This window comes from Fusarium keratoplasticum, chromosome 2 (genome assembly GCF_025433545.1).
Source record: "Fusarium keratoplasticum isolate Fu6.1 chromosome 2, whole genome shotgun sequence".
Lineage (NCBI taxonomy): Eukaryota > Fungi > Ascomycota > Sordariomycetes > Hypocreales > Nectriaceae > Fusarium > Fusarium keratoplasticum.
The window spans coordinates 2952338-2978683 of NC_070530.1; the positions used below are offsets into that span (position 1 = coordinate 2952338).

The window sequence follows — 26346 nt, forward strand, 5'->3', positions numbered from 1 at the left end:
CAGCCCACTAAGCATTGACTTTTGTGCAGGGCGGTTTTAACTGAAGAGGGGATAGGATTTCGGAAATAGTTGTACTTCTGTAGCACTCCATCTCCAGATTTGTCTGTAAGCTGCGATGGATCTGGAATGGAATTACAAACACACACACAACCCCCCTCCCCCGGCGTCCGCATCCTCGGGACCCTGACGGGCCCCGCCCCGATCGGCGATTAACCCACTGTTTCGTCCGGGGCTCGTCCTCTAAAACCCGCGCGGATATGGGCTCGAACAGGAGCAGCGAGCGCCGGAGAGGCGCTGCCCTTTATTGCTTAGTAGAGCCTGGGCGTTCCCGTCGCCTTCTGTAAATCCGTAGGGTCATGACAGGATGGAGCCGTCCATGTCATAGGTAGGTAAACGCGCAGGGTGGTTCCCCTGCTTGTCCGTTCGCTTCGGAGATTTGCAAGCATGACAAAAAAAATTGGCCTAGACAGTCCAATCCAAGGAGCTGGAGACGAGACCTGGACCCGAGGAGCGAGACCAGACCAGACCAGCTCAGCCCAAGCAAGCCTCCATGGGCGCGCCCACACCCACGCCCTTGTGTAGCCGTAGCCGTAGCGTAGCGTGTGCGTTCGCTGCTTCGCTCTCAGTGTGCTGTATTATGTGATGCGCCGCTGTCCACACCCGACCCGAACCCCGGCCATGGACGGGATGGATCCATGAATGGATGGATGGGATGGGATGGATGGATGCTCTTATCCGCCTGGCCTACGAGCTTGCTTTTGGTTTAAATACCTTGCTTGGCCTTGTTTCCCTCTCCTCTTGCGTGCTCTGCCCTTCCCTATCCTAGTCGCACATTTCCCACCAAAAAATTCAACAGACTTGTCATTGCTTGGGCGTCCTCGACAACTCTAAAAAATCTAAATCATCCATCGGAGGTTCGGGGATTGCGACAGTACCTCCACCGGCGGCCCGCCGCTTACACAACGTCTCGATTCTTATAAAGCCCGCGTTCCGACTTGGACGGGAGCCGCCATCAGAACCCGATTGATATAAGGGAGCGACATTTCGGCCGATCAATCAGATTCAACTTATTTATACATCACCCGACGATAACTGAAACTACTCGATGATATCCTGAGCCCGCGAATACCCGACTACTGAAGGATATTACAAGACAGCCGAGAGCGTCTACAGCTTCAGGTCTCTTACACGAATATCACCAGCATCAAATCATGGCTACCGAGACCGATACACTGTCCTTCTCATTACCCACGAGCACCGCGCCCACCGACGTCTCCGAGTCGACATGCATGCCCAACTCGGCCCCGTTCCTCCCACCCTCGCCCTATCACCCTCAGGGCGCGCCCGCCCACGCCAACGCCGAGTGGGATACCACGATACACCCACTCTCGAGCCCTCAGAAGGTTTGCGCCGCGCCAACCAGCCCGTCGCCCGCCTTCAACTGCGGCCCGGGAACCAGCGTCGGGACATCTGGCAGCGGGAGCGGGAGCGGATGTTTCAATGATGGGGGTTTGTTGTATAGAGTCCAGGCCGAGAGGGAGTGCCGAGAGGGACCCGGCAAGTAAGTCCAAGTTGCCGATATATGAGACGATCATCAATAACCCTTTTTACTGACTCTGCTCTGGTTTGTTTTAGAACTGTTGAAGAGGCCTGTCAACGATCTCTCAACCACTTTCCCTGCCCTGGTCTCGCCTTTCCCATGCCGGCCCTCGACTTTGACTTTCGCATCGCCGTCCGTCTAAACCAGGAACCCGTCCACGTCGACTCTGGCAACACCAAGGAGATCACGACAGTCGCCGCCGGAGTGTGGTCCGGCTCGTTTGGCCACGGCCGCGTCATTGTGAGTTTCTCCATTTTTCTTACTCTCAATCCACGATTTGATTCTGCACGCTTCTGTCCCAATTCATGGCTGACTGGTGAGGATTCTCTGTGTGGGTCGTGTAGGCAGGCGGTTATGATCTCGGCCAGGCACGCGGCTTTCGCCCCATGAGGCTTGTAGAGGGTGCTTTTGTCATTCAGACGAGTGATGAGCAACCGGCGGTGTAAGTGTATTGTATCTATCTCGCCGAGTGCCTATATACTGACTGAAACAAACAGCCTTGAAATGCGCACCCGTGGTTCCCTCTCTGGTCCCTCAGATATCCTCGACACCTTGCTGAGCCCTCGCGCCCCCAAGGACATTGACCCACGCCGCTACGGATTCCGCATGTTTGCGACATTCAAGACCTCGGACAAGAGATATGCCGAGATTGTCAACTGCGGCTTGTGGGTAGCCAGTGGTGCCTGGCGTGGCGAGCACCTTGTTATTGAGTAAGTTGCTCCGTGGCCACGATGACTCGTATACTAATGACGCCTGCAGTGCGTACCGCGTGACATGAACGATTTAAGCGAGCCTTTTTGAAAAACTTTGGTCGATTAGCATTGCATAGGATCCTGGTCTGGCTGGATCCTGGAGCCTGGAGTTGTTGGTGTTGACAAAACCCGCGTCAGCTTTGACCGGCCGGCAAATGGACAGGACAAGGAGTGAAATGGACGGTGCATTAAGCGGCGCAGAGCGGTCAAGGGACTTTTGGGTGATAATCTTTTTTTTGTTGGTTTATTTAATGTTTGGGTTCACGATGGAACGATTGCTCTGGTCAATATTACACTCAGCGCGAAGCTGGATTGCAACTCCATGATGATGGTCCACATTGTGCCGCTGGCTTTCGACCGTGGACGGACGAAACTCCGAGGATGCTGGCACCCAACTGCCTAGCAAGGAAGGAGGTCTGATTGAGCCAGGCAGAGAATGGTCCTCATACTCGTCGTCGTTCCCAATGACCACCATGAACCAACCGGTGTTAAGGGCCGCCCCCATGATCCAGCAGACCCATACCGAAGTCTCCATGACATATCCATACACCGAACCCCCTCGGATGTCGATTATTCATATCAGCACCTTGACTCGGATCTTCCGGACTACCGGCGGTCCGTCCTATCCACGGAAACGTCCTGGATGCTGACTGAGGCCATAACAATGTCGATACCGTCAGCGCGATATTCTGGTGGGCCAAGTTACATATCCGCGCATTCCGACTCGGCTTCCTTTGATGGCGCCTAAATACGTAGTCAGTCAGCGAAGTCAAGTAAAGGGGGGATGTGCACTCACTGCTACATCGGCACGCGACACACCTCATATCTGTAACCTTCCAAATATATCCGCGGAAACTCACTTGAGTTTAATCGAGACCTCGAGATAGCTTAGCTTCCTCAAGCGGCTCTCGTCCTCTTCATCCCCCTCCACCACCACGTCGTCCACGGCTCCAACCGTTCCGGTCCTGATCTCAACCTCACAGTCGCCCTCCTGTTCAAACCAGCTGGCGACGGCGAGGGTCTTCTCGACCGCTCGTCCCGTGCCCATGACTTTTACTTCGGCACTGTCGGCATCAGACCCGCCGGCGCGCTTAAGAGCCTCAATACGGGAGTGTACCGACGCGTGCTTGGGGGCCGCGTTGGCAGTCCGTAGAGAAGCGTCGAGTTGCTTGCGGGCACGCTTGACAACGGACATGAAGGGCGTTTTTGAAGACACGTAGATGATACGGGATTTGGATGATGCTGGTGGTTGACGCCTGGTAAGGGGGCGTTTCTCGACACGGGCACCTGGGCAAGTTAGTCATAGGTTTGTAAGATACGGTAGTAATTCATACCCGTTGTGATAGAAGGTAGCTTTTCCAAAGTCCCATACGTCTTCTTCGAAGCCTTGCTAGTCTCTTTTGATGCCATGATGTCGATTTTGCCTTGAGCGTGTGCTGCCTAGGACCGTAGGCAGACGAGATTTTGGAGATGGTTCAGCGGATCGGCATTCAGCGACTTGAGGAAATCTCAATGATTGACTCCTCACGTCTGACTGTATGATTCGCCTGTTGCCTAAGAGGAGACTATTGATGCGCGCCTTTGAAGTTTTTTTGAGTGAGAGAGGATGAGTTGAGGTGCTCACAGTTTGGAGGTTGAAAGTTTGATCCACCCCACTCTCAAATACCTGGCTGTACAACCTGAGTGAGCAAATCTGCCATGTTTAATTTACAAAGTAATTCGATAAATCTCGATAATAATAACTTAATATCTTTAAACCTCAGCTACCTTTCACATCTCTCTCGTGTCCCAATTCCAACTCCAATACTCTATCTAATTCTGAGCGCCACAACTGCTGTGGCGCAGCTGCCTTGATGCCCCTGCGCTACTGCACCAACGGCCCGCTACCAAACGTCACTCGAATTTGGAGCTCCATCCAAGCTCAGTCCATTTCGGGATATTCCTCCATCTCCAACTCGCTCACCATCAAGCAATCACTCCACCGAAACCTCGTCCCGAACGACCGCCGCTTATCCCCTTCCCCCCGATCTCATGGCTGCCTACTCAGGCACTTCTTCATACTAGGCGCCGTCCATCAATCATGTCGATTGCAATCTGGCCTCCCGTCTCCCCCGACGAGCTCAGGCTTAAAGCCGCCGAGACCCAGGTACGATGACGAGGAAATAAGAAAGCGCAAGAGGGAAAAAGATCACGAGGCGCAGGACAGGAAGCACACATCATGCTGATCTATCTTGACAAGGCGCGCGAGCTGGACTGGATCGTCGAGGAGACGCTGCAGATCTGTCGCGATCTCAAGCATGGCCTCGAGGACTGCTATGCGCTCCTCGCGCCCATCGACCCGGGAAGCACCCTCGTCATGAGCACACATCGCAACGAAAAAGTAAAGGGCACGCTCACCCGCGTCGGCACTCGCATCGTCAAAGGGGTAAGAACAGCCTATTTGTTCCCCACACCTTTCAGCCTCGTTTCCTGCAAGCTGACGTTTTGAGCCCCCCAGCATCTCCATCTCCAGCTTCGAACGATACCCGCCCAGACGCTGTCGCTCTCCCAGTCCGACGTCATTCACATCCAGGCCCTCGATTCGCTAAATGCGTACCTAAACCAATCCATCGATCTCCTCTCCATCACCCTGTCCAAGCCGCAGGACGCCCGCTCCCTCTCCTCCACACTCGCCATCCTCGCAGACTCCCTCTCCGATTCGGCGGCACTCCTCAAGGGTCCCCCTCTGACAGATGCCGACCCTGCTTGGCAGACGTGCTCATGTCCGCCGTACCACTTTGAGCCCTCCCCGGGGCCCAACCTCAGCTTTTATCTCGGCCTGCAGGAGAGCTGCATCGTGCTCTGGCTGCGTGCTCTAGAACCCGCGGATGCACCCGTCCATTTTGGAACTAAGCTCGGCCTTGCCATCGGCACCTTCCGTCGTCTGGAACACGACGAGATGGACACCGTTTTCCGGTACAATACCATGGGGAGCGATGCCGGGGGCTCCAAGCGGGGCAGTGCGCGCCATACCCCAGAGCCTAGATCGTCGGCAGCCGACGTGGAGAGCAAGGATGTGCAGGAAGTCTATGTCCGGGAAAAGGTGCGCGTCGAAAGTGCAGATCCGAGCCTCATCTCCCTGTACTCCAAGCTCGGCTTCCTAAGTCACATGCTCGGCCAGGCGCGGAGGAATCTGTCAGAGGTCCTCAGCGTCGACTCGTAGGAACATTGACATTGAGGGGGAGGCCATGTGAGCAGGCTTGCATGTAAATTGATTGGATACCCTGGCGTTGTGGTGAAAGTGGCTACTGTGACCCCTGTAGCTCACTCTTGAGCTTCCTTGATGGGCATTTGGAATCGGCACCAATTTATTCGTTGGGCATGATTGTCTGGATTTCAAGTTCCATTTGATTTGATCTGACTGAATCTGTAGAACTGTAGATGACACCTGTACATGGATGCAATTCATGGTCCGGTTCCGTCGCTCCTCCGCTAAGTCCGTAGAAACACACATTAATGACACAATACAAAGGAATTATGCATAGAACATGAACAATATGACCTCTAATCTCGTGCAAGAAGACATTGTCGAGTCGCCCGGGTCCGATTCGACATGACGAAGCTCCATTGGCTGAGACACTCCATCAGGAGCGTGCCAGCAGCCGCAAACAGGGCGTCTAGGCCACGGGAGACCAAGGCATGGGAATGAGGACTCGCGACTTCATGCTCTGGATCAGAGGAACCGTCTTGTGGACAGTGTCGCTCCAGCCCTCGACCTGCCAGCTCTGCTCGCGGCGAGCGCGGCGCTCCTCGAGGTTGGCAAACTGCCACAGGTGGTGGACAGTGTTGAGGTCGCCAATCTGGACGAACCAAGCGCCCACGCCCTCCATGACCTCACGGCGGGCCTTGAGGCCTCGTCGCCAGTGCGTCTCCCACTCGAGCAGGTTGCCGGGGTGCAGTGTGTAAGACCGCAGCTCAAAGACGCCACCGAGCTGTCGTGGAGGGGTGGTCGGCCAGAAGGAAAACTCCTGCATCAGCGAGATGTTCTTGGAGTTGATCATGCCTTTGAGCTTGCGATCGAACTCGGCGAATTCGGGATGGTGTGTGATGGAGTGTCGGGACTGGTGGTAGCCCTCGTACTTTTGATATTCCCAGATGTGAACTGTTACCCCGCGCATTCAGTCAGCACCTCGGTTCTTGAAGATGGAAGGAATTGGAAGATGCATACCAAACGTGTCGCAGTCGCCGACTTCTGTCCTCCAGCTTCCGACTAGATGCACCTTGTTCTCGGGGGCGTTGGCCATCTTGGGGTACCAGTGTCCCACAAGGTCGACATACTCGTCCACCTTTTCGGGCTTGACCTCGTGGAAGACGATCGAGTGGACATACTTGCCACGGGCCAGAACTTGACTGAAGCTCGCCTCGAGCTGGGCGTCAAGCTCACGACCCTCCTTTGTGCCGTAGATGAGGTTCGTCAGAGGCCCAGCCTTGCGGGGGGGCTCTGGCTCCTTGACCTCTGCGGTTCGTCCTGCGTCGTCCTTCTGTAAGCCCTCGTCCGGCTTGGCGAACGGAACGTTAGCAGGCTGCGGGTGGGCAGGCAACTCACTGGCTTCTCGCTCCTTCTGTGCCTCGACCAGGTGCTCGCGGAATGCCTTCTGCTTCTGGTTGAACGTGTCCACGGCGGCGCGTGAGGGGTTGACGTCTCCCATGGAAGGCGTGTGGGCATCCAGACGAGCGGCAGTTGAGCTGAGAGCTCGCAGGCCAGCACGCGAGGTGACGGCGGCGGCGCGTGCGAATTGGCGACTCAGCATCTTGGATGTTGAGAGTTTGGAATGTACGGGTAAAGTATGAAGAGCGGAGGCGCAACGCGTGTCTGGCAAAGATGACACGGACGCAGTTGGAGGAAGAAGAATGACGATCTCTCAAATGGTGTCAACGTCAAAAAGGCCGACGTTGGTTTTGGAAGATCTTAAATCGAACGAGAAGACGGGGGAAGATGCTCAAAGGAGGAAAATGGGCCGAAGATGGAGTTTCAAGATGGCGGGAGGCAGAAGCAGAAGCAGAAGACAGAGTAGCGGCAACAGCTGGTTTGTTGGCGTCAGGGTAACAATTGGTGGCAACCCAAGAGTTTCTGGAGGGCACAGCAGGAGCGGGAAGGCACAGTATTTTTCGAGCTTGCCCTTGCAAAAAAAGGGTTTCTAACAGAAGCCGGGGGACGGATTGGATGGATGGTTAGGAGTTGGAGGGACGGAACGGCCTCGGGTTACCGTGCCAGGAATGTACAGTATAATCACCCCGCACTTTCTGGGTACGGGCGTTTATTTGTTTGAGGTGATGACGAGTGGTTGAGTGTGTCGCACAGACAAAAAGACAAGGGGAGAGAGAATAGGCTGATTTGATGAGACAAGAAAGTGACAAGACTGGGCGGGAAGGTTTGAGTTGAGTGTGACTCGAGTACGTATCCTCCCCTTCTTAAAGCTTGGGAGCTTGATGGAGCTGGAGCTCTATTCCCGATGATGTCACCTGCAAGGTTGCCATCACGTGTGAATGCTTAGCGTGCCTTGGAAACGCGGGGTTCGGTGCATTGGTTTCTGCGGTTGCCGGGGTGGGGAGCAGCTCGCATGGCCCCGCCTTGGGGAGGTACGTACCCTCAGCCTCCATCCCCTGATCTAGATGCCTCGAATCTCAGGCGCACAACCAGGCACCCAGAAAACGTTCCGGGCTCGGCTTCGGCAGAACCCGCTCGGAGCTTGTTGGGTCTGCCGTTCGGAAAAAGGCTCGTTCTCAATACTCTCAATCAATCTCAAAGCAGCACCTTGCCGAAACTCCCATCAACCCGAACCTCAACCTCCCACGATACCCACGAATCCGTCATCATGTCTTGGCTCGGTGTTCAGCCCCTCAAGAAGTTCAACGCTCCCTTCTGTGCGTCCAATTGCGACTCGTTCCCCCTCGCCCGTGCGATTCCGCTGACCCCCGAATAGTGAAGCCTTACTGGCCTTTCTTCGCTGCCGGTACGTGAATTTGCGCAGCTCGCCCGACGAAACGGACCCCTCGACGAGTCTTTCCCCGCGCGCCCGACTCCGATTGATGCCTCGATGAGTTTTGGAACAGCAATTGATTCAGGATACAGGTGTTGTCATTGCCTACGGTGTCAACTCTGCCCAGAACGCCATGATGAACTGTACGGCCCCCAATGGAATGGAATCCCCTCAGAATGCGACGACTGACAAGAACATTAGCCGCCGAGTTCAAGAACGACCCCCGCAACCCCAACGCCAAGACTGGTGGTCACTAAAGTCCGAACGGATTGAAGGAGATGGGATTTCGTCAAAGCACTGCATGAACGATCCGCTCGAGAGCGAGGCCAGGGTCCATGAGATGAGATGGGATTGTATCATAGAGTCGCAAAAGGGGCTTAATTGACCTATCGAACGATATATACGGGTGCCGGATGTGATGGGTGCAATTGGGATGGTGAACGCGTTGCTCCGAAGGTCCGAACTTGCCAGATGATTGAATCACGGATATCCCAGGTGGTTCAATGCCTCAATTGGCCCATGATTGCTAATTATACAGCTTTGTTTACATGCAAATTGGTGACGTATTTCCGCATGGCGTCTGGCAGTGGAGGAGTCATGTATCAGTTATCTGACCCCAAGACTCTATTTCCTTTCACGCAATACTCCAGTTTGCATATCTCAACAACAAACAAACTAGGTAGTACGTACTCAAAATAGTCCATTGAGCCGCATTGTAGTCGAAAACTATATCCGAAAGACCCTTAACCACGGTTCACTTTTGGTGGGGATCAAACGTGATCCGAGTCGTGTAGCGGCCCGAGATAGGAACCTTGAAAGGACTGGATAAATCTCATCCTGACAAATCATCGCTACCGCTCACTCCCCGTCGACTCACACGGCGAAGCCCCCTTGCAACGTCTTGTCAAACTTAGACATATAACATATAGATGCGTCTGCTTTTCGGAGTTTTCTCCATCACTAGACCTATTGCGACTAGACGTCTTTCAGCTTTTCCTGTACGAGTTTGCTTATCGACAATGACGGCCACGTCGGGACCCAATGGGGCGAAACAACAAAAGCCCAACGGCAAGGGGGCTAAGAAGGAGGTCAAGATTTTGATGCTTCACGGTGAGTGTTATTCCGCTTGCATAGAACCTCCCTGGTCGTTTAGCTCGTCTTTGACGGCGCACTACCCTGGACACCCACACTCACTTTCCTTGACCATGTACTCACAATCTCAGGCTTCACACAATCTGGTGCTCTCTTCCGAGCCAAGACTCGCGCCCTCGAGAAGCTCCTCGTCAAGCTTCTCAACCCTGTCTCTCTCCTCCCAGTCCTCATCTACGCCACCGCTCCCAACCGTCTGAGCGCGGAGGATATCCCCGGCTACCAACCGCCAGAGGAGCCCCCATCTGAGGACTACCAGCCCGATACCTGGGCCTGGTGGCGCAAGGACGAGGCTACGGGCAACTATCGTCTTCTGGATGAGGGTATGGCGACTGTTGCTGAGGCGATCCGTGAGGCGGGCGGTATTGACGCTGTGGGTGGGTTCAGTCAGGGCGGTGCCATGGCAGCTCTCGTTGCTTCAGCGCTTGAGCCGGAGCGGTCACTACCTGAGGGCAAGGAGGGCGACTGGGCGAGAGGACTGAGAGAAGCCAACGATGGAAAGCCTCTCAAGTTTGGTGTCTTCTACTCGGGCTTCTGGGCAACACCCGACTCCCTCCAGTTCTGCTTCGAGCCCAAGATCAAGACCCCTACCTTGCACTACCTTGGCAGTCTCGACACAGTTGTGGATGAGAGCCGCAGTCAGGCTCTCGTGGACCGTTGCGAGGAGCCCCTGGTCATGGTTCACCCCGGAGGTCACCATGTACCTGTCAACAAGGAATGGGGAATGCCCCTGGCTGGCTTCATTAAGCAACATGCTGAAGAGAAGGAGCTGAAAGCAGACTTGTAGACATCATGATAAACTTACACCAGACCATAGACTGCAATAGACAAACGGATAGACTCATGCATCAAGTGCCATGTTACATATCCTCATCCTGAGGCCTATCTAACCTGTATAATTACAGACCACCCAAACCGTCATGAATTGTAAACCGCTCTATCCTGACTCCGAGTTCTTATTTGGCCGGCTGAATCCGTGCCATCATCTCCTCTTTGGTAATGAGATGATCGATTCTCTCCAAGAGTCCCAGCAAGCTCTTCATGTTGTGACTCCACTCATTCAGAATATCATCAGCATCCCGAGGCTTCGCGAAGCTGACGATTCGTGCAGGTCGGTCAATCTTGGCGTACACAGTCTTGGAGGTGACCAGCTCGCTGATGTACTTTTCCGTCTCATCCTCAGCCAAGTCGAGCAGTTGGGTGAGGCGTCCCATCTGGATGCGGGTGTAGTACTTGGCAATGACGCGGACATTGTGCTCAATGACTCGCTTTCGGAAATCTTGCCATCTCTGGTGCGCCTTCTCGTCTGAGGACTGACCGGGCTGCACATCAAAGACATCCGTACTGCACAGGTGGGGGCCGAATCTCTTAGCAATCTCTGGCCATCGCATCAACTCGTGCACAGTAAAGAGTCGGAGAAGCTCAGCCTCAGGGGGAACTTCTGTGTTGCGGGTGTCCTTGTGAATTCGGTGGAGGAGATCGTGTTGCTCGTTGTCGTAGGGGGCGAGGATGACAAAGTAGATGATGCGCTGCAGGACCTGGAGGAGGTTAGAGAATGAATCCATACATGGGATCAAGAACTTACAGGGCGAAGCTTGGCCGAATCCTCCTCGACCGCCTCTGTATCCAAAACCTGTCGGTAGTGCTTGCAAACATCAAGGTACTTGTCCTCATGCTTGGCAAGGATGATCTGTTGCTCGTAGTATCGCAGCTTCAGGTCGGTTGTGTCATCTGGCTTCTCCTCGGGCACCTCCTCGCCGCGGGCCTTCTTCTTCTCACGTTCCTTCTGCTCCTTCTCGAGTTGCTCGGCCGTCTTCTTAGGCTTTCGGGCGAGGTATCGTGTGCTGATCTTGCGGCCCAGGATGCCGGCCTGAGTCCAATCTTCGCTCTCAATGCAGAGAGCGACCTGAGCGAGGATGAACTCGGTCTTTTCTCGTCTGTCCATAGACCCAAAGGTCTCAACCTGGAGCTCGCAAAGGATCTCGGTGGCGGCCTTGAGATCGCCCTGCTCCTTCTTGATGTCGGAGAGGATCTTGGTGACGCGGGCACGCTCGACTTCGACAAAGATCTTGCCCTCTGTCACTGTTCGCAGGGTCTCGATAACGGAAAGCTTGGTCTTGAGGTCGGGGGTGTCGTCGAGGAAGCCCATGACGGTCTGGACCATCTTGGTGATGGCCTGCTTGAGCTGGCTGTGCTTCTTGGACAGGACCAGAGTCTGGTCGTTCATCAAACTCCAGTCGCCGGCATTTTTGCATAGTGTGACGATTGCGATCAATACTCGTGATGTCGACGCAAGATCGGAGGCCTGACGTTTGGGTTAGCGGGGATGGGGATCAAGGGCGCAAGACATACTTGTCGGGTCTGCTTTTCAAGCGCAGCGAGCTTCTCAATGGCTCCCTGGAGGTTGTTGGACTATGCATGGAATCAGTGGAAGCTTCGGTTGACGATGCAGAGCTGGGACACCAACCGCAGCCAGCTTCTCAGCTTCGGGGAGCTGCTGGTCGACCTCCTTGGAGAAGTCCTTCTCGGGCTTCAAAGCTCCTTCAGACATGATGACGGGGAGCGCGCAGTATTATCCACAGGTGAGGTATTCGGTAGAGAAAGCTCGTGGTGAGGCGACGAGATCTGAGATTCGTGGATGGAGTTGATGTGATTGATCGGAGGTCGTGGGGCCTTGTTTGGTCGGAGGAAGCTGGTCACTTTAGTGACGAGGCTCACGCAAGAGGCTCCTGCCTGTCGCGCGTCTCCACCCACCACCAAGGCTGGGGCTGGAATTAGGTGGGACCGGTTCCGGAGCCTTCGTCATCCAGCTGTGAGTACACGTGACTTGACTTACAACCTCAATCGGCCTTCACGGCTCGTCACTTTGGCATCCTTGACGTTGATTGTGGCCATTGGCGCCGTTAATGTCGTAGAGAGAGGGTGATTTAGCATTGAATGGCCGGCGTTGGCCAATTCAGTGATAAAAATTCCTCGGGACGTAAAGGCGTGAATAAAGAACAGCTGCTGAATGGGCCTGTTTGATTTTGCGACCACGTCCCAGGCAGTATTTCAACGCGCCAAACACAGTCTCAAAGAAAACCTGCTTCGCTCTTCAGAGAAGTATATGGATAAAGCGCGTAATTGTCCAAATGTGCGTGGAAACAGCTGATACTTGGGGATGTTGGAAAACGGGCCTCTAATTTTGCCCTCGAGGATCACAGCTTCGTTTGCTGAACTAACTGTGATAAAATTACTACATAAAAAATCACTGTAAAAGACATTTTATTGTTTTCTGAAATATGTTGCCGTATGCAAGGTACCTAGTGAGGCTCTGGTCGCCTCCATGCTGCCAGCATTCAACACATGCTTCATAGTTAGGAATTTCGAATATTTGAAAAAATTCAAAAGTATGTAGATCACTCGATCTTGTGTACATTTACATGCGTATCAAAGGGAGTGCGGACTCTCAGGTGGCTGGCATAGCAGATTGTCAGTGTCAGAGAATAGTCGGCCAACAGTTGGTTGATATGTCCTACTGTCCCTGATTCAGAGCAGCCTGGCTCACTGATGGAGGCGCCATAAATTTGATATCAGCCTGTGAGCTCACTGTTTCTTATCTGGGCTCGCTTAGTCCCGCCAGAATTCCTCAATGTTTTCTTTTCGGTTCTGCCACTTCACCTCTGACCCCTCCCAGACCCCTCCCAGACCCCTCCCCCGATCACACTGCGTTTCTCTCCAGAATTCTCTCCTTAAATCACTTTCCATCGAACGCTCCAGTCCAGAGAGCAGATATCTTCATAGGTCTGGCTGGAAGTGTTCTATTATACCCTCTTCCGACGTCACCAGATTGTTATCTCTCTAACCTACCTATCACCTCTAGAAGCAAACTGTCTTCAGCTCGATCCAAACCGTCTTTCGCACTTCTCGCTATCCTCAGCCTGCTTATACCTTCGCTGCACATCTTGGGAATCTGTTTTCATGAGAACCCCCGAAAACGAAGGCGATGGGGCGCCTCAGGTCTCTGGTAAATCAAAGCAAAAGCTTATCTACTCTCCTCGTTGAATCAAACGCTGACAGTCTCCCCAAGCCAGTCTCCCGCAGGCGACCAAGTCCCTGCTCATCGCTTGCCCTAACGAGATCTTGGTACACTTGGTTGCCTACCTTCCTATCGAGGACCTCCTAGCGGTGGGATATGCCTGTCATTTCTTGCACAGAATCGTCAAGGACTTCATGATTGGACAAGACATAGCCTCAGATACAGGCGACGCACTCTTCTGGGCTTGCTCAAACGACCATGTGGACCTTGTCAAGTACATTCTTGAAAGAGGGGTCAGTCCACACACCTACTTCTGCACATGCGGAAAGCCTGGTTCACGAGAGACCTCCGAGGCGAGGGCAACTCATTCTGCTAGGACTGGCTGGCCATATTTCGAACCTCTTTGCGAACACGACAGTAGCCGACGTCACGTCATGTATCCAAAGAATGGGCACAAGTTTGAGGAAGTCTCAGCACTCGTCCTCGCAACAAGATCAGATAGTATTGCAGTCATACAGATCCTACTCGATCATGGTGCCTGCGTTGTCGAGAAGAAAGGGGTCGTTGTTCCTGGAACTATCATGCCCTGGGATGACCGACTCTTCAAGCATCGATCAGCTCTAAGCCATGTACGATCCGTCGAGGCCGCCAAGCTGCTAGTGAAAGCAGATCCTGATGCCATCAACGATCCCGTCAACACTCGGTATACACCTCTCGAGGTAATCCTCGCACAGAGCCTGGCCTATGATCCTTCGGGCGAACAAGAACTCTTCAGGGTTGTCGAGTTTCTGGTCAGCAAAGGGGCACGGTCTCGACGACAACACTGTCGAAGTTTTCTTTTGAACACTAATTTTACAGGTGGCCCTTTGCAGCTGGCCCTGGCAATCAACTGCGAGGAAGTCGTGAAGCTGCTGGTTGAGAGTGACCGAGTCGGCATCGAGGACCAGAGCGGTGAATCGACCGAGGCATTCATACGACTCCTAAGCCCAGGCGCTGCCAACCGATGGTTCGGTGTGGTAACGGCATATCAATTCAGGGACATGACCAGATATCGTTACCTTGAAACATTTGTCAAGGCTGGGTTCCCCCTGAACGAGCCCCTTGTGGACAAGGCATATCCCCTAACCCTCGCCATACGTGACGGGACCCAACACACCATCGAGGAGCTGATCCGCCTCGGAGCAGATGCGAATTTCACAGACGACACCAATATGCACCCTCTCGCCCTTAGCGTCTGCAAAACCAGAAGCCTCTGGGTCCGGGAAACGAGTGAGATGGGGTTAGATAAGCAACAGATCAGCCCACACTTGCTCGAGACGTGCGACATTGATGGGCGTTCCTTTCATGAAGAAGGCTTTACCCCTTTGATGTTTGCTACCAGCGACATGATCATTCCAGAGCGCTTCAAGGCTCTCATCGACAACGGCGCAGACGTCAGTCTAACCGGCCGGCTCTTCCCGTCATCTCCAAAGATCAACGTCCTCCAGTGTATCTTGCAGGGCTTCCCGCGGGCCCACGAACAACATGAGGAATTGTACACATCGCTTGACCTCTTTATGCTCAGACCTAGCCAAATTGCACTGAGATTTGCCGCCTTCCGTCACTACTTTGCAGTGACTTCTTGGGAACGTCGCAACGCCAAGCTCGAGGAACTCTTCCGCCACATGAAATACCCTGGCGACCTTTACACTCCCGAGGGCGAGAACGTCCTGAAATGGGCTATCGATAACCTCTACTCCCATGACATGAAAGTGGTTGTAGAGATAGCCCCCCCTTTTTGTGGGATAATGAGGGATCCCAACGACAAGGCATCATGTCTCGATGCGCTTTTCAGTCCTTCTCGATGCAAGAACTACCTTGAGTTTGGAACCTTGGACCTCACGCTCGAGATGGTCGATATCCTCACGGCGCAAGGTCTACCAGCAGTTGATCCCATCGAAGGAGATACGCTCCTACACCGCATATGCTCCATCACACCGAGGCTAGCAGATGAGAGCCGTTAGCAACGGCTAGCTCCTAAATACGGCGGAGAATTCGAGTACTCGGATGACATACTGCGGATCATCCAAAACCAACTGTTCGCTGGGCGACCTCACAGAGTGGTACCCTCGGAGGTTAAATACCAGCACCTTGGGCTCTTGTGCGTGGTCTATATCAAGCGTAGGATCAACAACATCGTCAAAATGGTGATGACACTTCTCGAACATGGAGCCGACATCAATGCCAAGAACGCGGCTGGCGAGACTCCATTCAGTCTCCTCAAGGCAAACGGACTCCTCCGGTACTTCCCAACTCAGAGGGATGCGGATGGAGCAAAGGAGACAGAGGAGGACGAGGACGTGGCCCCAACGGAGGAGTAGGGGATTGCACTTTGAAAAGAATGTTGAGGAATGACTCTGGGCAGGGCTGCAGGATACTCTTGACACCAAATGATATACCCCTGTTTATAGGGTATAGGTTTTGGTCTCGTCTACTTCTGGTACTTCTTTGTATGTTAGTTGTACGTTTTAATATTATTCCATTTAACTTTCATAATGAGGTTCACTCTTTGGCTTTTCTGGCTTTTTTAGCTCCTCATCCTACTGATATAGCAGTAAATCGTATCCGCTCCCAAGTGTGCAGCATAGTTAACCCTGGAATATGCCTGAGCCCTCAGGTACCAGTTCCTATGTGTGGTTTGTTTATGCAAAAGTTAGAGAGGCCTTAGATGAGGTGGTGAGGTAAAAGAGAGAGGAATAATCTAAGGTTATGTAGAGTGTCTCCTTATTCCTTATGGGGTGATTAATTTTCAAGATGAGTCGTCGGGCAATTATGATATCCAAAGAGTAAGTAGGTGTCGATCCTCAGTGATCTGCTGGAGAGCCATGTGAGTTCCTACCTCCATACATATCATCTTTGAAAGATAAAGGCTAACCTGAAAGCATGTTTGGGTGATCATTTGTTTCACATGAATCAAAGAACACCAGACCAAGTACCAACAAGCGTTGAGCTTGTGGCTCTACCGGGTAGATTGGTCATCGAACGGAGTGCAGCATCGTTTCAAGCTGTGCCAAAAAAAGTAGCGATCAAGTAATTACAGCTATCTTAAAGACCATAAATACGCCACAAGGCCTGGGAAATCGAGGAGTTCCAGATTAGTCGACAGATTCGAAGCTCGGTAACCTAAAGCGTGCCGTAGTGTGGTCTATGGGAGTAGATACAACAATCGTTCAACCGGGACTCAACGCCTCCGTGGCTGGCACATGAAATCTGGGAGCATACCAATCAAGGCATTGATGTAATACTAACTCAGCATGCAAACATGATGTGATTTTCCTCCCCCCACGGCATATGAAAGAGATAGAAGTATAATATTTGCCCAGAATTGGAAGAGATTATCGAACGATTGTCGAAAGAGAGCAACAGAGGCCAAAGAAAGGTTGAAGTTCAAGGAGGTCCAAATAAAGAGCCAGACCCACTTGGCGCTGAACCCCTGGCAATTGGCCCGTGCACCGACATCATCACGCCCGTCGAGACTCACGACTAAACGAGTTGAATCAAAACAATCACCAATTCCACCTCGATCCTCCCCAGCGCAACCTCGAATTGCTCTCTTGTTGCTGGAAGACTCGAGCCACGCAAATCACATATCAGCACATCAATCAACCCACCCGGATTGTCTCACGCCTTCGACAAACCTTGTGAATCCCACCGACTCTACCCCGCGACAACCCCACGATGGCTGCCGCCAACCTCGCGACGTACTCAGACTGCGTCTCCTCCCTCCGCACATCTCTCAAGTTCCTCGAATCCTCAGTCGAAACCCTTGACAATGGCGTCTCTGACTTTCCCCGCCTTGTCAACGTCCTGAAGACAGTCCGCGTGAGTACCACCTCCCCAAATTTCCGCCCAAGCAATGCTAACACCGCTCCAGCACTACGAACTCATCCCCCAACCAACCCTCGCCGCCGCAGAAGCCTCCCTCCGCGATGACATAGGTCCATATATCGCCCTCCTCCTCGCCCGCGCCGACTCGCAGATCGAGCGTCAAGAGCGCCGCATCGAGACTCTCAAGGCCCGCGCCGAGCTACAGCAGGGCCGCCTCGCCCGGCCCGACGACGACTTTGACGCAAAGCCCAAGAGGGGGGCTGGCTCCGGCAGCCGCAAGCTTACCGCCGAAGAGAGGCTCCGCGCCCGGGCCGTTCGGCAGAGGAAGGAGGCGCTGAGATACGGCGTTGAGAGGCTTGAGCTCGAAGTCCTGCAGAAGGAGAGGGAGCTGAGGAAGCGGCTTGAGGGGTGATGATCGGGTCGAGAGAGGATGTTCAAAGTACTAGAAAAGCTTGTGCCCAGCTGGAAGGGGGATCTACGCGGCCAGGATGAGACGAGATGAGCGAGATCTAGTGATGGAGACCGCTCATGTCCAAAAGACGCGCGGATCGACACGCAAGCGAGATCGGCGTCGGACATACAGCGGGCCACGTCAAGATGCTAGACGGCGCCGATCCGGCCAGCGTCGAGGTTGATCCGAAACTTGCTGGCCAGAGTCTCGCAGGATGCCGTCCTGGCGCTAGAGATGCCCGAGATCCAAACCCGCTATCCCCCAGTTGGGACATGAATTTGATACCCATTTCTACGAAGACTGCCGCGCGTAAACCTTACGATCCATAGACCCGCCGGATGAAGCCTATTCACACACGACTCTTGAGTGCTTTCATTCCAATAGTCGTCGTATTCACCAAAGGCGAAAGGATACCGTGATCCCTCCTCATTCTAGCTACAGCTCGTCTCGGTACTGCCCATATCTGCACCTGGCATTTCCAGATTCCATTGACAAATACAGCCCCTTCGTCAAACACAGCCCAGTCGACTCGCGGGCAATGACCCCGAGATTTCCTCATCAAGTTTGGATCCCCCAGTCGCATTTGGCTTTTTTCTCATACAGCACCACCAGCGGCCACAGCCGTTGTTTCGCCTGCAAAGTCGGCAAAGTCGATAGAGTCAAAATCCTTATGGACTCACAAAAGGGGGTAATAAATGAAGTGAAGACAAGCAAGAGATGAGGACAATAAAAAAGGAGACATTCGAAGATAAAATAAGGGAATGAAGCCAACTGCCAAGCGCCGTGGGCCGTTTTGTCAAAAAAGGGGGGTTCGTCCCAAATATACTCCATCCAACATATTTCCCATCCCAGTACTGAACCAAATCGCGGAGTCGTGACTCTAAAACGTTATAAACAAAACAATGAACGAGCAGCCCGTGCGTGGGTCTGACGGTGCTCGACGGCCCTGATGTCGGTCGTCGAACGGGTATCCCAGTGAATCCTTGCGTGGATCATTGCTCATAACAGGATGAGGTAGTTGCTGGGTGCAATACCCGTCTCGCCATTCTCCTTGCGCGCTTGCCACCACCGTCCACTGACGTCTGAGACTTCGAGGATTTCGTGCTTGGAGAAGGAGATCTCGTTGGCGTCGTCGGGGTTGGCCTCGTAGCTGTAGATGGCCTTTGCCCGGTAGGGGTATTCGGTGGGTGGTACAACCTCGGCGTCGGCGCCGGGTGAGTTTGTCGCCTTGGGTTGCATGACCGAGTTGGTGAAGCTCTGAGGGACTGCGGAGCCGCGGCCTCCAACTTGGGAGACGCCACCGACGGGAGAGGGGTTCTCGAAGCCGTTGAGCTGGGCAGAGGTGTACATCTGGGGAGGCTGGACAGAGTTGGACGTCTCAGGGCGGCCGCCACCACCGTAGCCGTTCATCGTGGATCGGTGAATTGTGGTTGACTCCTTGGCGAGGGCGAACGAGTCGAGGAAGGCTCGGGGGGTTGACGAGGGGTTGGATCCGAAGTAAAAGGTCCAGATAACCTGTGGGGTTGGTTAGCCGCGCGCTCAATTGAATTGAGACGCTACTTACGATAACCATGGCCAGCAGGATGAAGCCGGCCGAGGCAGCCTCGCGCGCACCGCTATCAGAGTACAGCAGCAGGTTCACGCCCGAAGAGACCAGGACGATTCCCGCAGCGAGATAACCGGTGACGGCGACATGGTAGGTATGGACAGAGTCGCTTCCAATAACGACAAATACTCCGACGATCAGGCACAGACTGTAGATGCATCCCCACCAGGCGAATGTCGGGAAAGGCGAGTCGTTAGTTTGTTGTATCCGTCCGATAATGCAGGCAACAAAAGTGATGCACCAGGCAAGCTGGACACGTTAGCGATGCGCTCGCAATGAGCTGACGGTAGAAAGACGCACCATGGCAATGGACAACGTGGCCAGGGCGAAGGGGTCGCCGAGGATGTTGCTCATCTGGATGCCCTTGCGTCCGCCGTACATTCTTGAGTGGTCCATTTTCTGAAGCGACGGCGAGGTGACCGAGTACGATGGCATAAGGAAAGGAGGAGGTAATCAAGTTGGCGGAGGCCGGTCGGTGGTTGGGAGTCAAGAGGCGCTTTCTTGGGTTGGAGATTGGCTGACGAGCTGAGCGTAGGTAGGGCTCGATTGCTACCGGAGCATTCGGCCAAAGGAAAAGCGACGAGAATGGCTGGAAGAGGCTGTGCTCGAGCGCGCTGCAAGTGGCCAGGCGAAGCTGTCGGTTGTCGATCGAAGGAGCCTCGCGGGTGTTTTTAATAACGGCTGACGGTCGGGGGGTTTTTTGGCTTTCGAGGGGAGTGATAGATAAAGAGGCACAAGGAGAAGTAGAAGTAGTAAGCAGTAAAGAAGAAAGGAGCGACTAAAGTTGGGGGATCAAAGCCCACGGGGATAAAGTTGGATGGGTTTTTAGCGGGAGAAGAAGAGTAAGATGGATGAAAAGGATTGAATTGGATGGACGGACGGTCTGGAATGGGAAGAGGAGGATGCGCCGCCGTGCGTGTAGTGGGTGAGCGAGCAGTGGGTGAGAAGGGGGGGAAGAGAAACGCGGAGACAAGGGGCAACCCAGGCGCAGCGCAGCGCAGGCTAACCTTACAGTGCTGCGCTGTAGGTACCGCAGTAGCACACCGTAGGAGGATGCTCAATTGTGGAGAGAGAGTTGGCCTAGGACTGCGGCGTGATTCGATAAAGAGTCCCGCCTTTTTTGCGCGCGGCGCGATCGAAACAACAAAAACAGTGGCTGTCGAGTCCCTACGCAGAGACAGGCACAACAACAGGCGGTAGCGGTAGTAGCGGCAGAGGAGACGTGACGCGGTCACGGTCAGATCAGGCGCTGGGGTGAAAGGTAAGGCAAGGCCAGGCAAGGTAGGACAAAGGTCAAGTCAGGTCAGGTCTGCTGACGGGCGAGAAAATAAGTCAGGGGCAATAAGAGCCTTTTTTTCCCCTTACTCCCAAGAGGACAGCGGGCCTGGTCCAGCAAGGGCAGCCTCGTATTTTTTTTTTAAGAAGGGAGTATTGGTCAAAGAGAGCGGCCGACTCGACAGTGAAATTGTGTCCAGCAATGCGGGGAGAATGGAAAACAATAAACGAGGTGAATCAGAAGGGGAAACTTTGAAAGAGAAATGCCACAGAGCAGAACGGAGCTGAGCTGAGAAGGTGTGGAAATGGCGAGATCTCGGAAGGGAACCAGAGCCAACCGACCCAGGCTGTTCCGGGGCCTGGAATCCAATAGTGCTGTACAAGCCCGTACAGCGCAACCTCTGTAGTGCGAATTGTGCAGCAGCCAGCAGAGGCCTCTGAGGTCGTGAGGGAGGCCCCGAAATGAAGGGTGTCCCTGCTTGACCCCCAGCAAATGGGCATGCGTCCTCCAGACAAGCCCGCCCAGCCCTTGCTTGTGGCGCCCCAGTGCGTGCGTCCGTGACGGGGTGGGTGTGATTTGACGGCCTCGATGGATATGGATGGAGATTTGATCCAACAAGGCCAGCCGGAGACCTGCAAGAAACCGAGCCCGTGATTGGATCAGGAGTGGTGGGGATGAAAAAACTTGAGAGAGAAAAAAGCGTTTCGTTTCAATGTTTGTTTGGGGGACAATGGATGGTCCAGAGCAAGTGAATCTGAAAAAGTCAAGTCGAGCAGACGACCAGAGTCAAAACTCGTGGGTTGACCCCCAACTTATCTCACTCGTCGTCACAGCATCCAGACGTCTGCAGGAATGGATCACATCTGGTGGTTGCTTGCTGAAGAGGGTGTTGTCCAAGCTACCAGACCAGTTCAAGCTCGAATCCAGCCTTGCAAAGCCCAGGGCAGGAATCCGACGCCTCTCGAGTCGATGACCCAGACTCTTTCTTCGCCCGCTAACCACATTTTACCCCGTTGTCGTTTGAGATTCAACCGGGGTGGAGAGGGCCGGTCGTGATGGGCTGCACCAAAGCTTGGATGCAGGGGCCGTCGAGGGTTTCATGGCAGCCGCTCAAGCGTAGCCTGCGTATCCGTAGGGTCACGGCCCTCGAGACTTTGGATCGCAACATTCAGGCAGTTTACGGCAAGATCGGGACGACAACAATAGGCCTCCCTCCCTTGCCGCTTGCTCGCGTGCGTGTATGTGCGTGTGCATCCCGTCTCCCTCGGCCGGGTCTCGGAATGCAAGACATCTGCTCCGTCCAGTGGCTGGTGCTTCCAACCTCCAAACCTTGGATCGTGACGACAAATGCATGACCAAGCTGGCATCGCAGCAACCGTCCAGCCTCTGCAACACAGGCCGCCCTAAAGCCCAAGCCTCCACGTCCAATGCCTTCTTGTGTCTCTTTGCTGAAAGCCTTCCATCACCTTGGCGCCGCCTGCTTTGCCATGCCGTGCCGCCGTTCGCCCCCGCCTTTGGCGAGTTGCAACGGACTTGACGGATTGCTTGCATCGGATCCCAGCGGTTGCGGATCGCTCCAAAACGGTCGGATCGGCACTGAGCTTATCACGACCAGCGGCATCCGTCCGTGCCTCCGGGGACTCTCCTGCGCTGCGGCTTTGTGCTGCAGGGCGGCGTAGCACGGCTCTCAGATACTCTGGAGTCTTGTGCTGCTGTCTCACAAGGTTGAGTGTGCCTGGTGGCTCTGTGATTTATCACCAACTATTGTCTTGGCAGGCAGTTGAGGCCATTGCCGCGGACTCGGGGCTGTCTATCTGTCTCCCACATCGTGACACTTGACGTTACAATCACCAACACCATCAGCCGCTCTTTATCACTCTCTATGTCCCAGACTCAGCTAAAACTGCGACCGGGTGCCTCCCCATCCGCCGACGACGGCCCCGATTCATCCGATGTTGCACCACGATGTGCCTTGTGCCTATGCCGTGCCAAAAGGCCCTTGAAAACTTTCCGACGGACTTGCTTTTCTTGCCCCTGCCGCTAAGTTAACAACAGCGGGTCTTGCACCCATCAAGCCCTCTGGCGCTGTTTTACCCCTGGCATCACCGAAACTCAATCCCGCACCGCCACGTCTTGAACCGAGATCCATTGCCTGTGGCTGGGGCCTGACTTCTTTATCCCTCAAGAACGCGTGGCATCTGACGAGAGCCCTTGCAAGCCCTATCGTTAATTCACCTCGGCTCGGTAGTTGTGAGCAGCCCTCTCGGAACTTGACAGGGCAGCATCTGAGGTGGAGCGAACCCCAGAGGCCTTGCTCCCAACGGTCAATGGTGTGTCGACGATCGTCTGGCATTCCCGTTCTTAGCGCCCACGGAACCCGGGACGCAGAGCCTGCACTGATCACGATCGGCATAGAGGTATCCCGCGCGTATCTGTGACGCTTCTCGCCTGGGGCTGGTTACAAGGCGCTTCGTGTCTAAGGTAACAGGGAGAGCGTTGCGAGCTTGAGTGCAGGGTTCTATGGTTCGCGGTTAAAGAGGGGAGTTTAGTAGGACTATGTGGTCATCTGATACGATATCCACGACCCAGAACAAGAGTAGGCGGCGGGTTTCAGACTTGACCCATGAGTCAACAATCGCAGCTTGAAAGACCAGTCAAGATCCACTGTGTCTAAGAACTCTCAAGGTGGTCGGTCAACGTGGACTTGGGAGGATGTGGGACTGTGTACCCTACACCGAGGGCATGGACACTGGTGTTTGAAAGAGTCCCTCGCATCAATCGTTAGTTCCCATTGTCACAGTGAAACTATGAATGCAAGGGAAAAGCCTGATAATTGGGGAAGCGTATTCATTGGTGTCGGCTCTTGGCTAAAACAACTGACCGAACAAACGGCCCCAAGAGGGCCGCCTCGTGGATGACATGCAACCAACCACAACTTTTGACAGCCATTATGAAAAATCGATCGTATCCCATTCAATCGGGACATGCATCAACTGTGGCTAGACCTGCACAATGCCTTAGCTGCAGAAGTTTAAACTCCTGTCAACTCGCGAAACAAACCGTCATGTCTAGCCTCCCGTTCAAGGGCCAGTCAACGATCCATCCGAGGACACGGCGGAACCGGTCAAGTTATTTTCCTGGGCAGTGCCAAAGTTACACGTAGCCCTTTGTTCTGCCCGTGGAGTTACCGGGAGAGGCTATACCCTCACGACTCGCTAGTGTCAGGCACATAAGTGCTGCTCACTTGTCTTGACTCGCCATGGTGAGAAAAGGCTAGGTCACTGAGTTTTCTCCATCTCTCACAGAATCTACTTTGTTAGAGGTGTGCTTTCCCGCACTAGGCCCGAGGGATTTTCAATCGATACAGAGTATTGGTGGAAACAGCATGACACTGGCTGTCTTAAGGTTGAATCAGCGCCTTGCATCTTCAACTGCTTCTGAGCCATATGCGTGAACTCAGTGATGAATTTAGTTTCATATAAACGACGGTTTAGTGCCCATGAGAGTGAGGCAGCCTCGTCCTTGATCTCTCACCGTTTCAAGTAACGCAAATCAAGTAGTGCTGAGGTGACTTTCAGGACACACCATTCACGGACTCGCCACATGATATAACCTCAGCACTGGACGCACACGTACTTGATGGAACCTAGTCTGAGCGTAAGCTATCACCAATATTCTCAATATCGCAGTTGTCGGCAAAAAGGTAGCAATGGCAAGCAAAAGTAACGACAGCTTCATCGTCTAATGAAGCAAAAGTAAAGTCTCGTCTCCCCACCCAGAATCGAACTAGGGACCTTTCGGTGGCAATTTTCCAGTTACAGCCGAACGTGATAAACCAACTACACCATGCGGAGATGATATTAGATGGAAGCGGTGAAAGGCTATGTCGTTTATGTGGACATCGTGAGATACTCCACCACGTTGGATTAGGGTTGGGTTGGGAGTGGGGTCTATGAGTTGCCGTTCCTGACTAACAGTCCTACCGTTGAGTATTTACTACGTAGTAATAACCTTGTGAGAAGAGGTAGCTGGGTTGGAAATGGTGAAAGTGGTGCTTGATCATGTTGAGCTCTATAGATGTCGCAAGTTTCTCATGCTGTTGTGCTCCATTTAGTCCAGCTTTGGTGTATCCACTCAATCTATCATAGGACATGCCCCTTCTCCCTTGCGGACGGGCATGTCGTCTTGATCATGACCGAAACATGTTGAAGGTCTGCCATGAGACATCGGCCCGAAGCTAAATATGCCGCTGCTGGGCATCAAACCCAAATTGCCTCTTATGCCTGGCCGTCACACTCGAACATGTCTTCAATTCCAATGGGTATCTCGTATGCATCGCTCATAACTCGTCCTCGGCTTCCAGTTCTCGCTCTGCCCTCCTCACTTGTCGTTCAACAATTGCTACCCGCGACTCCAAGTCGGCCATTGTTCTCGAGTTGTCCAGAACGCCTGTCTCGTACCATGATCGGATAACCGTCTCGCTCCGTTTCCGAAGGTCGGCGATTTCAGCGGCCTGGGCAATCTGAGTCGTTTCGATAGCCTTCATCCTATCCTGCAATGCAACGAGGTTTGCGCTCTCTGATGGATCAGGTATCGGGCTGTCCTTGATCGCGGTCAGGGACGAGAGAGTCGCGGGAAACGCAGAGGCCGAGGCGAGGACGATGGATTGTATGGCATCGCTGGATAGCTGCGACGGGGGGTCGGAGGGAGCGGCCGCATGAAAAAAGTCTGGATGTGCCTTGTCTAGGCGAGATGAGTAATTGTTCTAGCAGTATGCCCGTTGCGACGTACAAATCTTGATCAGTTCGGCATAGACGCGGAACTTGTCCAGGAGATGCGAGAAACGTCGCTCGAGCTGGCCAATCTTCTCGACAGCCGACCGGTCTTGAGCCAGCGCCGGTGATACCGTCTGGCCATAGAGAAGATGCTCGATACGGAGGAGTCGCGACTCGAGCAGGTCGAGCGTCGAGAGGGTCGTGTCGTCCATGGTGGTGGCCATCGTGACAAGTCGCTGGCGCGGGACGTTTGATGCACGTCCGCGGAATGACGGTGTGGATGCGGTCAAGGGCGGAAGTGGGGGGTCAGGAGGATGTCATGAAATTGTGAGTGAGTGAGACCTGCTGAACCATGGCCCTTTGATGTCGCAGACAAGGAGGCGCATCTGGCCCAGGTGTTTGGATGGACGACATCCAAGATGGGAGAGACAAGAAGTGAGGTCACCTGGTGGTCTTCAACCAGCATCATACAGTACAGATGTACCGTAATTACAGTGCTGGGCCTCCAGTTACACCGCCCGGGAGGCATCCATGATCTCACAAAGCCCCTGGAAAGCCCTGGATGGTCCCTCAACTTATTCCCCGGATTGGGACCCAAGGTTGACTGATCCGGCATCTGATTGGCTGATCAGTGATCGAGGCGCGTGCTCATTGGCTGCTTTGGCTCGGCACAAGGCTCCAGCGATAGGTTCCCCCCCGTTTCTTTGTTCCCAGGATCGTGGCAGAAAACAAGCGCCGTCAGGAATTCCCAGGTCCGTCGTCATCTCCTGACCGGCGCCTCTGTTGGTGTCTTCTCCCTCCTGCATCTCCTCCAACCACATCGGCCTCGTTG

At 53.8% G+C, this 26346-nt stretch overlaps 10 protein-coding genes across 10 annotated transcripts; 5 read left to right on the forward strand and 5 right to left on the reverse strand.

Annotated features, from left to right (window-relative positions):
• Positions 1-1211: 1211 nt before the first annotated feature.
• Positions 1212-2378, forward strand: NCS57_00282100 (uncharacterized protein; the record flags this gene model as incomplete). Its single annotated transcript, XM_053052839.1, has 5 exons — positions 1212-1561; positions 1636-1840; positions 1945-2042; positions 2098-2310; positions 2360-2378. The coding sequence occupies 5 exons, from the start codon at positions 1212-1214 to the stop codon at positions 2376-2378; spliced, it is 885 nt and encodes a 294-aa protein (XP_052918085.1).
• Positions 2379-3208: 830 nt separating this feature from the next.
• On the reverse strand, positions 3209-3762 carry NCS57_00282200 (uncharacterized protein; the record flags this gene model as incomplete). The annotated part of the gene is made up of 2 exons (XM_053052840.1): positions 3209-3639; positions 3687-3762. The coding sequence occupies 2 exons, from the start codon at positions 3760-3762 to the stop codon at positions 3209-3211; spliced, it is 507 nt and encodes a 168-aa protein (XP_052918086.1).
• Positions 3763-4177: 415 nt separating this feature from the next.
• NCS57_00282300 (uncharacterized protein) lies at positions 4178-5554 on the forward strand (the record flags this gene model as incomplete). The annotated part of the gene is made up of 3 exons (XM_053052841.1): positions 4178-4498; positions 4592-4777; positions 4850-5554. Exons 1-3 carry the CDS (start codon positions 4433-4435, stop codon positions 5552-5554), a joined length of 957 nt encoding a protein of 318 aa, XP_052918087.1. The 5' UTR covers positions 4178-4432.
• A 454-nt stretch (positions 5555-6008) lies between these two features.
• On the reverse strand, positions 6009-7142 carry NCS57_00282400 (uncharacterized protein; the record flags this gene model as incomplete). Its single annotated transcript, XM_053052842.1, has 2 exons — positions 6009-6493; positions 6560-7142. 2 exons carry the CDS (start codon positions 7140-7142, stop codon positions 6009-6011), a joined length of 1068 nt encoding a protein of 355 aa, XP_052918088.1.
• A 1065-nt stretch (positions 7143-8207) lies between these two features.
• NCS57_00282500 (uncharacterized protein) lies at positions 8208-8629 on the forward strand (the record flags this gene model as incomplete). Its single annotated transcript, XM_053052843.1, has 4 exons — positions 8208-8256; positions 8316-8345; positions 8465-8515; positions 8574-8629. 4 exons carry the CDS (start codon positions 8208-8210, stop codon positions 8627-8629), a joined length of 186 nt encoding a protein of 61 aa, XP_052918089.1.
• Positions 8630-9301: 672 nt separating this feature from the next.
• On the forward strand, positions 9302-10308 carry NCS57_00282600 (uncharacterized protein; the record flags this gene model as incomplete). Its single annotated transcript, XM_053052844.1, has 2 exons — positions 9302-9482; positions 9596-10308. 2 exons carry the CDS (start codon positions 9302-9304, stop codon positions 10306-10308), a joined length of 894 nt encoding a protein of 297 aa, XP_052918090.1.
• Positions 10309-10477: 169 nt separating this feature from the next.
• On the reverse strand, positions 10478-12072 carry NCS57_00282700 (uncharacterized protein; the record flags this gene model as incomplete). The annotated part of the gene is made up of 4 exons (XM_053052845.1): positions 10478-11059; positions 11107-11826; positions 11874-11933; positions 11989-12072. The coding sequence occupies 4 exons, from the start codon at positions 12070-12072 to the stop codon at positions 10478-10480; spliced, it is 1446 nt and encodes a 481-aa protein (XP_052918091.1).
• Positions 12073-17256: 5184 nt separating this feature from the next.
• On the forward strand, positions 17257-17818 carry NCS57_00282800 (DASH complex subunit SPC19; the record flags this gene model as incomplete). The annotated part of the gene is made up of 2 exons (XM_053052846.1): positions 17257-17400; positions 17453-17818. 2 exons carry the CDS (start codon positions 17257-17259, stop codon positions 17816-17818), a joined length of 510 nt encoding a protein of 169 aa, XP_052918092.1.
• A 1038-nt stretch (positions 17819-18856) lies between these two features.
• Positions 18857-19898, reverse strand: NCS57_00282900 (High osmolarity signaling protein SHO1; the record flags this gene model as incomplete). Its single annotated transcript, XM_053052847.1, has 3 exons — positions 18857-19372; positions 19422-19712; positions 19764-19898. The coding sequence occupies 3 exons, from the start codon at positions 19896-19898 to the stop codon at positions 18857-18859; spliced, it is 942 nt and encodes a 313-aa protein (XP_052918093.1).
• Positions 19899-25078: 5180 nt separating this feature from the next.
• NCS57_00283000 (uncharacterized protein) lies at positions 25079-25738 on the reverse strand (the record flags this gene model as incomplete). Its single annotated transcript, XM_053052848.1, has 2 exons — positions 25079-25482; positions 25531-25738. The coding sequence occupies 2 exons, from the start codon at positions 25736-25738 to the stop codon at positions 25079-25081; spliced, it is 612 nt and encodes a 203-aa protein (XP_052918094.1).
• Between the last annotated feature and the right edge of the window lie 608 nt (positions 25739-26346).